Source organism: Nannospalax galili, unplaced genomic scaffold (genome assembly GCF_000622305.1).
Source record: "Nannospalax galili isolate Female #2095 unplaced genomic scaffold, S.galili_v1.0 scaffold332, whole genome shotgun sequence".
Lineage (NCBI taxonomy): Eukaryota > Metazoa > Chordata > Mammalia > Rodentia > Spalacidae > Nannospalax > Nannospalax galili.
In genome coordinates this window covers 1,657,294-1,672,213 of record NW_008333794.1, presented here as the reverse complement: position 1 = coordinate 1,672,213, position 14,920 = coordinate 1,657,294, and the positions used below count along the sequence as shown (strand labels likewise).

Here is a 14,920-nt window from a genome sequence, read left to right as displayed (position 1 = left end):
GTGGGATTAATAATGGTGAATTCAGCTCTAGACTTGACACTTGACTATCCAACCATCCCCTCTGGTTCCCAAAGCTGCCCTGGTCCCCATGAATGCACATTTCCTGTCCCTATCTTCCAGGCTCATAGGTGAGCCCAGGGCACTGGCAGAGTCACCACTTGAGAGAAGCCTCCAAGACTCTGGCAGGTCTATGGTCTGTCCCATCACCAAGAGCCCAGCTCACTGAATGTACCAGGTAATCTGCAATGCCTAGGTCTGTCAAAGGCCTTCCAGGCCTGGGTCCCAGGAGGCCTAGGTCCCACGAAGCCTTACATGTGGACCTCAGGGTTGGTCACAAGATCTACTGAAATCCATGCCCTTGACACCCACCTGACCAGAAGGCTAGCTGAGGGGGCAGATGCCAGCCTGCCTCTGGGACCAGCTGCTATGACCTCCCCTGGGCTCTGACCACATAGCTTGGCTCTGACAGCAAGCTCTTGCTTGGGTATGGTTAGGAACTGCAGTGACTCCATTTTCCACACTGTACCTGTGCAGAACACTCTACAGTCCCAGAGCTTTCTTCAACCTGTTCCCCACATCAGCTGTATTCAGTATCCCTCCTGTGTCCCACACTGTATATCCCTCCCATGCACTGTTCCAAAGACTTGAACAAGAGCTGCCATAGTAGGTTCCTTCAATTACCAGCCAGCCACACGTTCCCAGCACTCACAGCAAGCCCTATAGGACAAACGGGCTCCTTGTCCCCACTTTACAGATGGCATAACTGGAGAGAGGTGGCCCAAGATGACAACTTAAGGAGCAGAGAACAGTAGGGACCACAGACTCTACCACACTGTGCTGAGCATGGTGGGGAGACCTCAGCTCCTTGAAACTCCCTTCTTGTGAATTGGCCTCCTCCATTCCAACAAGTGAGGGTGACCTGCCCCCACCCTGCGCTGGCAGCCAGTCCTGGGAAACATCCCTTAGCTGAGACTCCCTGGCAGGTTTGCAGCTCTGCTGCTGAGAGGAACCACATCTGCTATGCTTTCTGCTTTTATTAAAAAATGGATCAAGAAAATATACACACTGCAGCCCCTCGGCCAAGGAGGCTGACGGCTGTGGGGAAGGGGTGAGGCGTGCTGGACCCCCAGCACAACTATGAGTGCTGAGAAGGCGGGGGTCCCCAGCTGGAACACAAGTGGCCAAGGGGAACTAGGGGTGGAGAGCAGGAAGAAGCTTGCAGCCTCGAATGCTGCCTGCAGAGTTCCTGAACCATGCTCTGCTCTGTCTGGGAGTCATTCTGTCCTCATAGGTCCAGCTGTGGCCAGGGTGCCCACTCAGGCGTTGATGACTTTCCAGCGCTCACTGTCTGTGCTGTTGATGCTGCCCGTGTGGCAGGGCATGGATGCAATGTCATCTAGATAGGCCACCCCAGCAGAGTCAAACTGTGTGCTGGAGTAGCTGGCCCCTGAGACTCCAGTGGGCCCTACAGCTTCCAATCCCTCACGCCGGGCTACGGCATAGGGCTGCGGCAGGTGCATGTCTGGCTCTTCAGCCTCATCCACTTGGCATTTGTAGGAAAAGAGGATCTTGGGCTCCGAGCTGGGGGGAGAGTAGCAGGGAAACCGCAGGGTCAGGGGGCAGAGGCCAGGCAGAAGCAAGCCTGCCACTAGCCTAGCTGACCCCGAGGCCCGGACTCTGGAGTCCACCAATATTTGCTTTGAAGCTGGTCCCTCCCTCCCATGCTTGAGAGATGAGGCAGAAGCTCTGCACCTCCCTACCCATAGGTGCATCAGCCCCTCGTGGGAGACAACAGACTAAACCCTCGTCTTTGAAGTGACCCGCATGCCTGCAGCCTGTACTACTGCACACTCCTGAACCTGTCTCCATCCTCAGGATAGCTAGAGGAGGTTCAAGAGAGTAGTGGCCCATGCAATGGAAAGCAGGCAGCCTTCTAGAAGAGGCCCTTCCTTGAAGAGACTCGTGCCTACCACACCAGCCCTGGCAGGGGAGCAAACCCCTTGCCCACACTCCACCAGGTAGGCCCAGGTAGGAGCCAATCCCTGTATTTGTATCCTGACACTCCCCACATACATCTGGACACACTTATACTCTCCCCACACTGGGGACCCTAAGGGTCCTTCCAGGTACACCCATCCATGTGCTCCGTAAATGCAGTCTTTGCTTTCTTTGCTCCTTTGGTGTCTGTGGGGTTTAGCAGGGTCTGGCCCACAAGTAGGTACTTGCTGAGGAATGAGGTAATGGACACACAGACACAGATTCATGTTCTCTCTAGTCCAGGTACAGTCCCAAAGGCAGCCACATGGGGATGCTCAGAGACCTGATGGTCACTCACCCAAAGAAGCCCCTGAGGAAGGCCACATAGATGAGCGGTGCAAAGAAGCTGAAGTACAGGAAGGTGGTGGCGTCCACACAGCTGTGGTAGGGAACAGGTCAGAGTGGCCTATAGGCCCCACCCTGACCCTTCTTCAACTGTGGACAAGCACTCCACATCCTGCCCACCCCCAAGGTGGGCACCCCCTTACCAGAGCCCCTCGATGATGTCAGCACACAGCAGCGCGCTCCCTAGCCCCTGCAGCAGGTTGAGCATGGCCAGGATGCCAGCATACACATAGAAACTCCTCCGCGCTGGGGGATGGGGGTCATCAGCTCCCACACTGGCAGCTAGGTTCTGCCAACCCTGCCTTATACCCTTTGAGCCCAGATGTGAACCCTTCCTCCCCACCACCACTCCCCACCATCACCCCGTTCTGTCCTGCCCCAGCAGGTACTCACAGGGCAGAGATATACGCTCCTTCAGTGGGGTCTTAGGGAGGATCACCACCAGTGAGTACACCTGCAGAGAGAGGGGTGACAAGGAGGCCAGGCCAGGCCAGGCTACCTCGCCTGCCCCCAGGGAGCCCACAGGACCTCACCAGGAAGAAGAAGCAAGAGCTGACCAGCCAGAACTGGCGGCCGCCATGGCCATAGATGTTGAAGTCCTCAGCTGAAAGGTGGGAATCAGGGTACAGGATCTCCAGGGTCCCCTGTGGTGAGCAGGGAGGTCAGATCACTCCTGCCACTCTGGCCCCTCTCAGCCTTCACAGAGCCCAGGGCTCTCCAGCATGCCAGGCCCTGCCCTTGATGATGCCCTGGCTATGCCCACACTCCTAACTGCAGACCTGACTGAGTCTCTTGGGGGCAAAATCTTTAAGGTGCAACACTTATTCCCAGGTACCTGTGTGGGCACTAGCTTCAACATGGTTCTTAGCTTCCCCTACCCCCATCTGAGTGTCCAGCAGAGGCCAGCCTTACCTGACGCACAAGACTCCTTGGGAACACTCAGTTTGGGAATATGACCTCTGACACCCCCCACATACCTGGGTAACTGAGTAGGCCAGAGACAGCACTGTGGTAATGGCTAGCACCCGCTTGATGCTGGACTTACTCTCTAGATGACCTGCAAGACACAGGGGTCAGTCACCCCTCCCGTCCCCCACTACAGGCTATCTCAAGGTTGCAGGAAGAGCAGGGAGAGTAGGCCCAGGCCAGAGGGTGGCAACATAACACACATACCGAAGGCAAGGCCCAGGATGATCACACTCAGCTCAATGGCCAACAGGAAGAAGCGGGTAATCTCCCACAGGATCTAAGCACAGAGCAGCATGGGGTAAACCTGGGGTGGGCTCTGCCTAACCAGTTGCTCCTGAATCCCTACCACAGGATCAGGGCTCAGAACAGCATGGGGTCAGCCTATGGGGTGGCCCCCACCCAGTCAACCGTCCCTGAATCCCTCCCATAGGATCTGAGCACAGAGCAGCACAGGGTCAGGGTGGGTGGTCTCTCTCACACCTTGTCAGCAACTGTTGCAGCATCTGAGGCACTGACCGTCATAGACACCACAGCCCGGGCAATGCCCACTAGGGCCACCACGAACACCTGCATGGCAGGGAAGGAGAGGCTGTGAATCAGAACTAGGGCCTCCATGAATGTTGGGGACAACACAGCCCCCACCTCCGCTGGTGCCATTCATGATGGGATGATTTAAACTACACAAGGAATGGGACATGGTGGATCAGAATGGGACACAGTGCTCAGAGTCCCCACTGATGCTCACTCAAAAGTTGGCCACAGTGGGCCTCAGTGGCTCCCCACAGTTAAAGGGTGGACCTGGCAAGTGGGCTCAGACCCAGCCCTGCTACTTCCTGCTCTATGACCCCTGACAGGTGACAGCACCTTAGGGCCAGTTTCTCCATCTACAGATGGAGGTAAAATAGCACCTGCTGCATTTGGTTGTTGGGAGCAGAATATGTGGTAGGAGTGAACCCTCAATCCTCAGACCTCCTTCCCAGGTCTCAGGTAAGATTAAGCACCAGTCCCAGCTTGAGAAGAGTGGCTAGAGCCCAGAAACTGTCAGAGCTGATAGGCAGGGCTACCTCCAGCTTAGAGCCTGGGCTGTAGGGGGTCCTGTTGCCCTGAGGATAGAGACTGCTAGGGGTGGGGTCTTGACCTTAGGCAAGGGTAGGAGGAGCCTCTGAACCACCAATGCCTGAAGCCCTGGTGGTCTCAGCCTTTCTTCTTTGGGCTTCTGGGAGTTTTGAGTTTTCTGAACTCAGGAACAAGACAGCCCAGACACACACCACCCTCTCCTCTGTGCCATGAAACCTGTACCACACCCTGGCAGGAGGCTACACCTAGAAATATCACCTCTGAAACTACTGCTTCGTGCCTGCCTCCCTTTCCCCAGGCAACATGTATGGGGTCCACCAAGGGCTGAGGCCATAGGCTCTCAGCTAAGCCTGCTGCAAAGATATCCCACAAGGTGGAAGGATGGTCAGCTAGATAGCAGGATGGAGTCACTTTGGATTCTTTAGCTTACCAATCATTCATTTCTTCTCTTTAGTACCAGCTACCAATTCTCTTAAAGCTTACCAGCAGGCCTCAGCCAGTGTGATCTGCTGACCTCTGAGACCTGACTCTACCTTTCCTTTCCTTGCTAGCCAGTGACCGGCTCAGGCATGAACATGGGATCCCGGGTGGGCCAATCCGAGGACAGGCCAGGTCTCCCCTGGCCAGCTAAGGGAGAGATGTTCCCTGGTAGAGCTGGCAGACAGGAGGTGAGCTCCCCATTGCCCTTGCCATGTTTGAAGCTCTATGAGGAGACCTTTGAGCTGGGGGTAGGGGAGTGAAGGGCAGAGGCAGCAGAGTCCCTGGACCCAGCCAGAGGCAGTTCACTGATTCCTTTGTGCTTAAACTAGTCAGCAACTGCAGTTAACTCACCAGGATGTAGAAAGTGATAAAAATGGGGCTGGAAGTGACTCGGATCTTGGCCCGGGCTAATGGAAGCTTCCAGAGCAGGAAGATGAAGAAGAGCACATTGGGGATGAGCAGCAGGAGGTCCCAGTACCTGACTCTGCAGAAGAGTACAGAAGCCAGCTCACTGGTGGTATGCAGGCCCCACCCCACAACATCCCTTGGAAGCCCACCAGCCTGCAGCCCACCTGGAAGAGCCAATGTCCTCACCCAGAAGTCCACCAACCTGCAGTTCACCCACTCACAGTCCAATGACCCACAGACCACCAACCCACAGCTCACCCACAGCATGGTGAGCAGCCCCACCTGGAAGAGCCGATGTCTTCATACAGCAGTAGCAGGCAGGGGTGGGGCTCACTGATATCAGATGCTGGGGGTGGCGTCCATGCTGTGCTCCCGTTGGCCTCCTGAAGGCTGGCCATCTCTCAGGCAGTGGCCCTGGGGATGAGTCCATGCAGTTAGCGTATAGTGCACAGAACCCCAGCACTCTGCCTCTGTCTAAGGCCCCCAGGGAAAACCCAATGGGCTATATAGAGTACAGGCCAGACTTGGGGCTCACTGGATGGGAGGCTAGGAGAAGGCTGAGGGGGCCACCTACTTCATACAGGGCTCAGTCCCTCCTTTCTGGCTCTGCAAGTCCCCCTAGTCTCCCCACTCCAGGCACCTCCAATTACTAAGCATCAAGAGTTAGGCAGCAATGCTAGGCACTCAGTAGCACCTAGGGACTGCCTGCTCTGCCCCTGCGCCCGGCCTCCCCATGCCTCAGTGTCTCCCATGGAATGGCTGTGATAGCAGTGCCCTTTTAGTGAAGCTGTGGTGTTGCAGAACGTCCCCAACAGGCCTGCACTGGGAAGGTTTTGATGATGCAGAGTGCCCCCAAAAGGTCTGTATTGGGAAGGTTGGGTGATGGGCTCCACTTTGCAGAACTTGCCCAGGTCATCTGACACTCAGGCCACACAGTCACTAAGGTCCTTGGAGGGACCCTCTTTGTTGCACTGGAAAGGCAGATACAGATGGACACAGATGGAGAGGACACGTGGGCATAGGCAACTGATGGTGGCCAGAGAACCACATAAGTGGACTCTTGGTCAGAGGACTGTACAGACAGCAGCAGGACCTCCTGCATGTCAATCTGGACCCTAAGACCCATGGGTTGCAACATTAGTGTTTATCATCTGAAGGGAATCTCTACACAAAATCCACATAAAGCAGCAGCCAGGTAGGGATGTGCACAGGTGGTGCAGTGTCAGCCTTCCACCACTAGATGGCAGTAAAAAGAAGGGTCCTCAGGCAAAACGAATGGGCCTCCCAAAAGTGGTGTGGGTGGAGCCAGAGTGCCGTCAGTAAAACCCATGCAGAAATCCGAGGGTGGGGGCAGGGGATTAGAGATGGCTCAGAGGTTAAGAGGACTGGCTGTTCTTACCAAGGACCTGGGTTCAGTTCCCAGCACCCACATACATAGCAGCTAACAATGGTCCTTAACTCCAGTTCCAGTGCTCTCTTCTGGTTTCTGTGGGTTAGCACACATATGGTGCACATGCATGCAGGCCAAACACTCACACACATGCTGGGATCACCTTTGTAGCCTGGGTGACACACCAGGCCCCAGCTACTGCACCCAGGTGTATTCACTGACTGCACATTGAGGTTCATGCACCATGGGGAGACTTCTCATAGCTGTACACTGTACAAGGGCCACCGCCTGCTGACCAGTCTAGGGCGGGTCTAACACTCTGTCCACCGACCACAATAATGCATCAGGAGTCCTGTGGATTCCAATAACAGCATCCTTGAGCAGCAGGCAGAGGCAGGGCTGGGGGACTCACAGACATTGTGTTTCCCTAGGACACAGCATTCTAGCACTCTAAGCAGATGGGTTGAGGCCCTGCACTCAGGCCCACCACCTTTTTTTTTTTACAGTAGGTGGTGGCCCTGGCTCTGGGGTAACATCCCTGACTGGTTGGCTGATTGGGAAAAATGAGGGAAGTATGTGCCTGGTACCCTGCACCCATAAGAAGCTGGCTTCTTCTCAGTCCCTATCAATGAAGAAGGAGAAGAGAGCCGTCACCCTTCACTCACGCACACTTCTGCTCCCAGCAGACCTGACCAGGTGTGCGCCAGGTACAAGTGGGGTTGCTTAGATGTGGTGGGGACAGGGCAGTTTCTCCTGGGGTCTTCCTCCCAGGGCAGGGAGCAGACAAAAATCAACCCCCCATGCTTACAAAACAAACTTCTAGAGATAAGTGTTGAGAAAATATGGCAACAAAGGGGGACAAAATGACAGAAACACAGTGTAGACAGAGGAGTCCCCAATATCCACACTTCCCTTTAGCAGAGCCCTGGATATCAGCTTGCTTTTTCCAGTTTCCCTTGCAGCAGGGTCTGGCCATGTGATAGTTACACACAAACTGGACATCAGCAAAGTGTAGCTTGCCAGTTTTTCAGGGAGTGCCCTTCTCCCTTCCTGTTGGCTAGAACATGATGCTATGGTGGGAGCAAGAGCAGCCATGTTAGACCATATGACAGACAGCATGTACTGAGGTCAAAAAGCAGCAAGGATGCTGTGTGGATCTTCCATGCATGCCCTGGGTTGCTTGCACAGACTGTCATATAAGACAGAAAGGTCTTCTCTCTTGCTATCTTGGCTTTGCTTCAACAGCTAAGGTTGAATTCCAAGGAACATAAAAGGGGACAGAAATACTTAAGTAGTTTAGTCAAGGTGACATCTGAGTTGAGGAGTCAGCCTTGGAAAACTGGATAAAAAGCATTCCTCAGAGAGAGATCAGCAAATGCAAAGACCCTGAGGTAGAAACAAGCTTGGTCAAAGAGCAAAAAGAACTGAGGGACTGAGATCAGCAGGTTGGTAGGGCTGGTCAGATGGGGTGATAATGCCCACATGTAAAGTGAATTCAACTGTCAGAGCAATGAGAAGATCTTTCCAAGAGGTGACAAGATTCCATTTCATGTGGGCAGGGTAACTAAGGCTGCTGTGGAAAGTGGACAGGAGTGGAAGATGGTGAGACAGGGAGATGGTGAGGAGTTATCATAAAGAGCCTTCCAACAGTCCAGGTTGGAGAGACTGATGATCCGAAGGGGCATTAGCAGTTCAGGTAGAGTGGGGTTTAATCATCCAGTGGGTCCCGCTTTTCTGAGGGAGCTTGGCGCCCATGGTCTGTCTAGCAGTTTAGGTGTAACCAAATCCGCAAAGCACAACCGCAGGAAATGTGCATGTATCCAAGCCTGCTCAACCAGGAAGTCCTGGCACCCTGGTCATTGAGAACCTGCCAGAGACCTCTCTCAGTCTCAGGAAGGAGGGACTTCCGGCTGAGGTCAGAAGACCGGGTATAACCATAGTAACCCTAGGCTGGGGTCCTGGAGAAAAAGCTAACAAGGAACAAAGCCACAATTCAGATGTAGACAGACCCTGTGAGCTCCTGGGAACTGCTGGGTTTGGCCACATCTGATACCCATCCTTTCAGGTCATAAAACCCACAAATTCCCTTTGCTATCAGGCCATTTGAGTCTGACCTCTGGATTTTCCCAAAAGTAGGTGCTTTTGTTTGTTTGTTTTGCATTACTGGAGATCAAACCCAGGGCCTCACACATGCTAGGTAATCACTCTACTTCTGACCTACATGCAAGTCCTCTTTTTATTTTTTATTTTGAGGCAGTCTCCCTAATTTATCTAAGCATATAGTAAGTCCTGAGCAGGTGACAGGCCTGCACCCCCAGACCCAGCCCATGGCTCATGTACTATAGAGTTGGCAGGCCAGGAGGAGGTTGCATTCCTGGCCTTACCTCCTTTGCTATGTGCCTTTGAATGAGTCATTTCCCTTTCTAAGTGTCACAGAGACAATATTACCTACCTAGGAAGGTTGCTGGAACAAAGAAAATCAGCTCTACAAATGTCCACAGCAGGGAAATGGACAATGTCTATCTTTTGTACCAGGAGAGAGGCTGAGGCCTGTGGGGGGAGGGGGTCCTGCCATAGGTCCAGGGAAACTTTAGAAGTCCTAGTGGCTATGCAGGAGGATCAGAGGTGCCAGCTACACATACACACACACACACACACCCAGCCACCCCACACTACTCTACTGGGAGCCACTCTCGACTCAGAGGTATGGGTCACCAGCTGGACTTCAGGTCAACTGTCCTCTCGGGCCTAGCCACCGCAGGGCAGCTCCACACCTAGCTGGAGGTGTATGTTTCAGAACTAAGTAACTGGACACTGCTGAGCGGGCTAGACCCCAGCAGCTGCAGAGCTCACAAGCTCTGGCTCTGGCAGTCACACTGGATCTTAGAGGCTGTTAGCTACACTGCACTCCAGCAGCCACTCTGGGGCTGGGAGGCTGTCAGCCGCACAGAACTTGCCACCATGATTCTGCTTCTGAAACAACTGAAGGGTCAATTTCACAAACACAAAAGCACAGGTTTCTGGTGTGCAGACTCAGTGCCATGTGCTTCTCACCTAATAACACACTGGAGAACCGAACCAGCCTTTAAGACAAGTGCCATGAAGGTCCCCATCACAGTTGGGAAGAACAGGCACGACTCAGGGGCCCCATAGTCTCAGCCCCCTACTCTGGAATCCAGTGCTTCTCCTTCACAGAGCTCCTGGCTTTGGTACAGATACTCACTCCAGTGACAGAGAAGTTGAGAGGTGCTGGCCCACCAGGAAAAGAGGAAGGAGAAAAGGCTGGCTGAGCCAGAGAGAAAGAGCAGGACATCTTGAAGGATTCATAGAGCACTCTGGGGGAGCCCAGGCCTCTGGGGACCAGGGAACTGGAGCAAGGTTTCTTTCACCTGTGAATCTGAAAGGGCTGCTCTGACCTCAAGAACATTCAGGCCAGGCTCCCACCCATTGCTCAGGCCTCCTCCTCCTCCCACCCTCTGTCCTGCTCAGCCCTGGGTGGAACCTACTCTGACACATCCCCACACTCACCTGGGGCCTTCTTTTCCTACCCTGGGCCTCAGCTGGCCTTTCCCATCTGTGCAACTGGGTTGCCCAAACCCCTGGAGCTCCTGTATGAGATCTTCACCCAGCAGAAGGAAGGTGCTACAAGCATCCCAAATGCTTACTTTCCTCCCTTGCCTCCTAGGCTACTGAACTTCCAAATCCAGCAACAGAGGAACATGGGAAAGCCCTGGAAGATAGAGGCCAAGTTTACTGCCCCTCTCACTGTCCTAAGAAGCCACTCCTGCCACCAGGAAGAAGGGAAGGCCCAGGTGACCTGCCCTATGCCCCGCCCCCTCTTCACCAGCCACCAGCTTACATTTCAGCTACCTAGGGACTTTTGGGCTTGCTTATCTCCCCCCACCCCCAACACTTGGGTCTGTGATTACCTCCTCCTAGAAGCACCCCCACTTTATTTTTTTATTTAAAAATTTATTTTTATTTTTTCTTAATTTTATGTGTATGAGTGTACAGCCTGCATGTGTGTGAGTGCACCTGTGTCCTACAGTGCCTGTGGAAGATAGAAGAGGACATCAGATCCCCTAAAACTGGAGTTATGGACAGTTGTTAGCTGCCATGTGCATGCTGGTATTCGAACCCGGGTCTTCTGCAAGAAGAGCCAGTGCTCTTTAACCACTGAGTCATCTCTCCAACCCCAGAAGCCCCCTTTAATAGTTCTCCCCACTAGCCCACCTGGACACATTCTTTCAGTTTGTTTTTTTTTTTTTTTTACATGAAACCGGGTCTTCGTGGGGCCCCGGCGGGCCCCCAACTTATTTTGAACACACGGCTGGACTTGACCCGGTTTCAGTTTGTTTTTTTTTTTTTTTTAACTTAAGACAGGGTCTCATGGTGCCCAGGCTGGCCTCCAACTTACTATGTAGCCAAGGCTGGCCTTGAACTCCAGATCCTCCTGCCTCCACCCACGGGGGTGGGGGTGGGGGGTGGAATGTAGGGATGGAAGGTGTGTGCCACCACCAGGCTCCATTTGAAGCAGGTGTGTTTACATGTTTTCTGTCACTCAGTCCCAGGCCTCCTGACCAAACCCCTAGGACAGAGCCAGCACAGGGTAAGTTCTCAACAAAACACCATGACACGAACAAATAAATTTCCAGTACAGGGCAGCGGAGCGTATCTTGGGAGGGAGAGAAGGACTAGGTGGGAGCACCCCACGCCCCCACCTCCTGCAGGGCTGGGGAAGTCATCCCTTCCTTCCGCAAGCCCAGCGAGGCCGAGGCCTTGGGCCTCGGATGTCGTCCCGGGCTACAACCGGGCTCTGGCAGCACCGGGAACCCTCGCGGTCCTGCCCTCTCTGGGTCCGGGGTCCTGGGAACTTCCCGTAGACTGTCCTGAGGCGGAACCGGACAGGAGGGGACAAGAGGGGATGGTGGGTCTGGCTAGGAACGGGTTCAACGGCGGGCTTCGTGCTGCAGCGGGGACAGGGCCGACCTGCTTGGCCGACCCGGGGACAGGGACTCGGCCGTGCTTACCTGAGAGCCGGGCGGCGTTCAGCCCAGCCGGGGGCCGGCACAGGCCACGGGACTCCGACCCCGGTAGGCAGCCGCAGCCGGGGAGCGTCGCGCAAGAGCCGCGGGGTCCGGGGACCGCCTGAGCGCCACGCAGGGGGATGGCGCGTGGCGGGATACCGTCGGCGCGCCGGGCCCTCGGGCCCTGAGGACCCCAGTGAGCCCTTCCTGGCAGTGGCGACCCATAGGCGCCGAGGCCGGGGTTTTTCGTGCCGCCAACTCTGGAAAAACATCCACGGCCCCTGCTACTGGCACTTAGGCCCGACCTCCCCCGCCCTCAGCAGCCAATAGTAACGGACTTCCACCCACTGGAGCGGAATTGACCAATCAGATTCCACAGGGCCGCTGTGGGGCTGGAACCGCGGCGCAGCTCACCCGGAAAATGAGCACCAAGTACCGAGCTCCGCCTACATCTGCCCCCCCCCACTTCCTGCGTCAGCCCAGATCCGCCCACCTGGTCTCCCCACCTCTCCGCTGGCGGTGCCTCGGGAACCGGAGCCCCGCTGTGGTGACCTCTGATTACCTGGGCCAGGAAGGAGGGAGTGGGGTGGCTCTCCCTCGGACGCCGCGTGTGTGCCCTCATCAAAGCAAGCTAGTGTTTACAGGACTCCTGCCACCGGTCCCAGCCACCCTGCACGCTGGGTGCCATTAGTGGCATTTTGCAAGAAGCAGCATGACGTTTATAGCGGTCAAGGAATGTGCCCAAAGCCAGAACGCCAATGTTTGAACTGCACCTCCCCAGGTCTCATTGCCTGAGCAGCTGCCTCCGGAACGCCTTCCCCGATGTCGCCTCACTGGGTGTCTATGCGGTGTGCATCATCCCAGGGCAGCTCAGAGACCTGGCCTGTGTCTCCTAGCCTCGGCTCTTGCCCACCTGGTGCACCTCTGCCCAGCCACAGGGGGCACCTTTCAGCCCTGGATATTTGAGCTTGTGGCTGCCCCTGGGTGCATCCCCAAGCTTGGGTCCCTGTCATGTCCCCTCCTCCCAAAAGGCATCCTGGTCACTCCACGTGATAGTATTCACGTGTCTGTCCCTCCTCAGGCATCCCTAGGATGTCTGTCCAGGACCCAACCCTGCGGATGTCCCAGCAGCATCTAGAAGGGTGACTCGGTGCCTGATGCAAGGTACAGGCACCTGCTTATTATAGTTCCCAGGATTGCCCAGGACAGGACAGTGCGGCTGGAATGAGCCTGGGCCTCCTTGTGACTGTGGGAGTTGGTGTCTTTGGGACTTCCTGGTCAGGACCACTGTCAGTCTTACAGGTCAGTAGTCTTAGCCAGTGATTGTGGCCTGGGAGTATCACCAGAGGTCTCAATTTCCTGACAAATGACCACACCCCACAGCTCAGGAATAATGGCAAAAATATGTCCAGGGTCCTTCCTGACCTCCAGGGGTCGGGACACCAAAGTCAGACTCTTTTTTCCAGAAGACTGCCAACTGTCTTCTCATGCTTCTTAAAACTGCAAGCCCACTCTAGTGGTGCCATGCCTGTAATCCCAGAACTCTAGAGGCTGAGGCAGGAGAACTGCCCAGAGTTGGAGGCCAACCAGGGCTACATAGCAAGACCCTGCCTCAGAAAAACAAAGACACTTTGCTATTTTATGTTTTACAATCTGGAATTTTGGACCCCACATGTAGGAGTGGGTGTGGGGGGTTATGACATTTGTAAAGTAACACAGAGTCATCTTTCCTTCATAAAAGAGGCGGTGGCTCATTCACTGCAGTGTCCCCTGCACATGGGACATCGTGGCATGTGGAAAGCTGCATGAGTGGGGATCTGTTGGATTCCTCACCTTTGCAGGGTGCAAACAGCTGTGCCAGCCTCAAGGACCTGATGCGTGTGGGGGCTTTGGGGCCTTCCATACTCCTATTTCATTCATTAGTCTGATCTTTAAAATTACAAAGAATGGTACTGGATTGTAGCAAACTGTGCATAGTGACCCAGCTGCTGCTGCCGGGCTGGCATCTGGGGTAGTGCAGGTGAAAGGCCTCAGGTACTTAAGGTGTGGTCTTCCACTGACTGTGCCTCCTACCATCTCCATCACTGGCTCAGGATAGCTCACCTGCAGGGTCCCTCCCAGGCTCAAGGTGACTCCATTAGGGGCCAGGCCACTAGGGCACTTTGCAGAACAAGGTTCATCCTGTCCACAACATCCTGCCAGTCAAACTGGATAAGCAAGGAGTCAGTGGAGACTGATGAGACAGATGCCTGTGTTCCAGGGTGGAGGATGAGCACTGTGACAAACTGAGGGCTTGTCACATCATTGGAGCCAAGAGGGGGCTAATGGCCTATGGCAGATTCGGTCATCTTTTCAAAAGGTACATCCCTTTCTTGTGACATAATGTGTCCTTTGTTTTTTTGGAGCCTCTCTTGCATCTAAACGCAGCATCTTCCACACTAGAGAAAGTTGCTGTCACCCACATAGCTCTGGGTGGCACAGTGGCCTCCAGCTTTCAGGGAAGCCTCCAGCAGGAAAGGGCTATGGGTTCCTGTCTCAGAGGCTGTGCTGCCATGCACCTGCCTAAGCCACACCCTGTGGCATCTGGAGTCTCTCTGGTACTGTCCTCCATCCCCAAGACTTGCAGACCCCACCTCCTGAGCGTCCTTACCACACTCCCAGCCCTCTCCATCTCTGTCCTACCTGGGTCCTATGCAGAGCTGTTCATGCCCAAAGCACCTGTGCAGAGAGCTGATCCCACTTTGCCCTGCTGCTGAGACACCCAGCTGCCTGTGGCTGGAGGAAGAACAGAAGCCATCCCCTCACTGACAGCCTGCAGCCTGGCTCAGCCCACCTCCACCTCCATAGCTGGCAGCCACTAGTTCACCTGCATCTTGCTCAGACTCTTAGGGTGGCCCTGTGTCAGGACAGAGCTCTAACACTAGACAGACTGCACATGCCCCACCTCCAGCCTCTCCCTTGTGGGGTATCACAAGTATGACCCAAAGAGTGGTCCCCACAGCTCCTCCCCAACCTGCACACCACAGCTCTGTACCCCAGGTTCTTCCTACATAGAACACTCTGCTCCCCCAGCCTAGGGAAGAATCCCACAGCAGGTCTGGGGGCTCAAAGGACTGTACTAAGACTGGGAAATCCTCAGAAAACAGTCTCCCTTGTCTGAACATCAGGTGGCCGTAACAACTCGGCC

At 54.8% G+C, this 14,920-nt stretch overlaps 1 protein-coding gene across 4 annotated transcripts; it reads right to left on the bottom strand.

Annotated features, from left to right (window-relative positions):
- Window positions 1-1,019: 1,019 nt before the first annotated feature.
- Tpra1 (transmembrane protein adipocyte associated 1) lies at window positions 1,020-12,042 on the bottom strand. Of its 4 annotated transcripts, none has more exons than XM_029561327.1 (12): window positions 11,737-12,042; window positions 11,124-11,294; window positions 5,599-5,730; window positions 5,260-5,392; window positions 3,832-3,918; window positions 3,556-3,628; window positions 3,360-3,439; window positions 2,916-3,026; window positions 2,776-2,836; window positions 2,526-2,628; window positions 2,336-2,416; window positions 1,020-1,581 (listed from the first exon to the last, which is right to left on the bottom strand). In XM_029561327.1, exons 3-12 carry the CDS (start codon window positions 5,712-5,714, stop codon window positions 1,317-1,319), a joined length of 1,110 nt encoding a protein of 369 aa, XP_029417187.1. In that variant the 5' UTR covers window positions 5,715-5,730; window positions 11,124-11,294; window positions 11,737-12,042; the 3' UTR covers window positions 1,020-1,316. The 4 variants fall into 4 exon arrangements, with proteins under 4 accessions (XP_029417187.1, XP_029417188.1, XP_008826792.1 ...); XM_029561328.1 differs by lacking the exon at window positions 11,124-11,294 and adding an exon at window positions 7,245-7,328; XM_008828570.3 differs by lacking the exon at window positions 11,124-11,294 and having other exon boundaries at window positions 11,737-12,041.
- Between the last annotated feature and the right edge of the window lie 2,878 nt (window positions 12,043-14,920).

Bases quoted from the DNA above. Each gene is read 5' to 3' on its own strand.
- Tpra1 (XM_029561327.1), bottom strand. From the start codon at position 5,714: ATGGCCAGCCTTCAGGAGGCCAACGGGAGCACAGCATGGACGCCACCC. The intron at 5,393-5,598 runs GTGGGGCTGCTC...ACTCTTCTGCAG, and splicing joins GAAGACATCGGCTCTTCCAG to AGTCAGGTACTGGGACCTCC. The intron at 3,440-3,555 runs GTATGTGTGTTA...TGTGTCTTGCAG, and splicing joins CATCCTGGGCCTTGCCTTCG to GTCATCTAGAGAGTAAGTCC.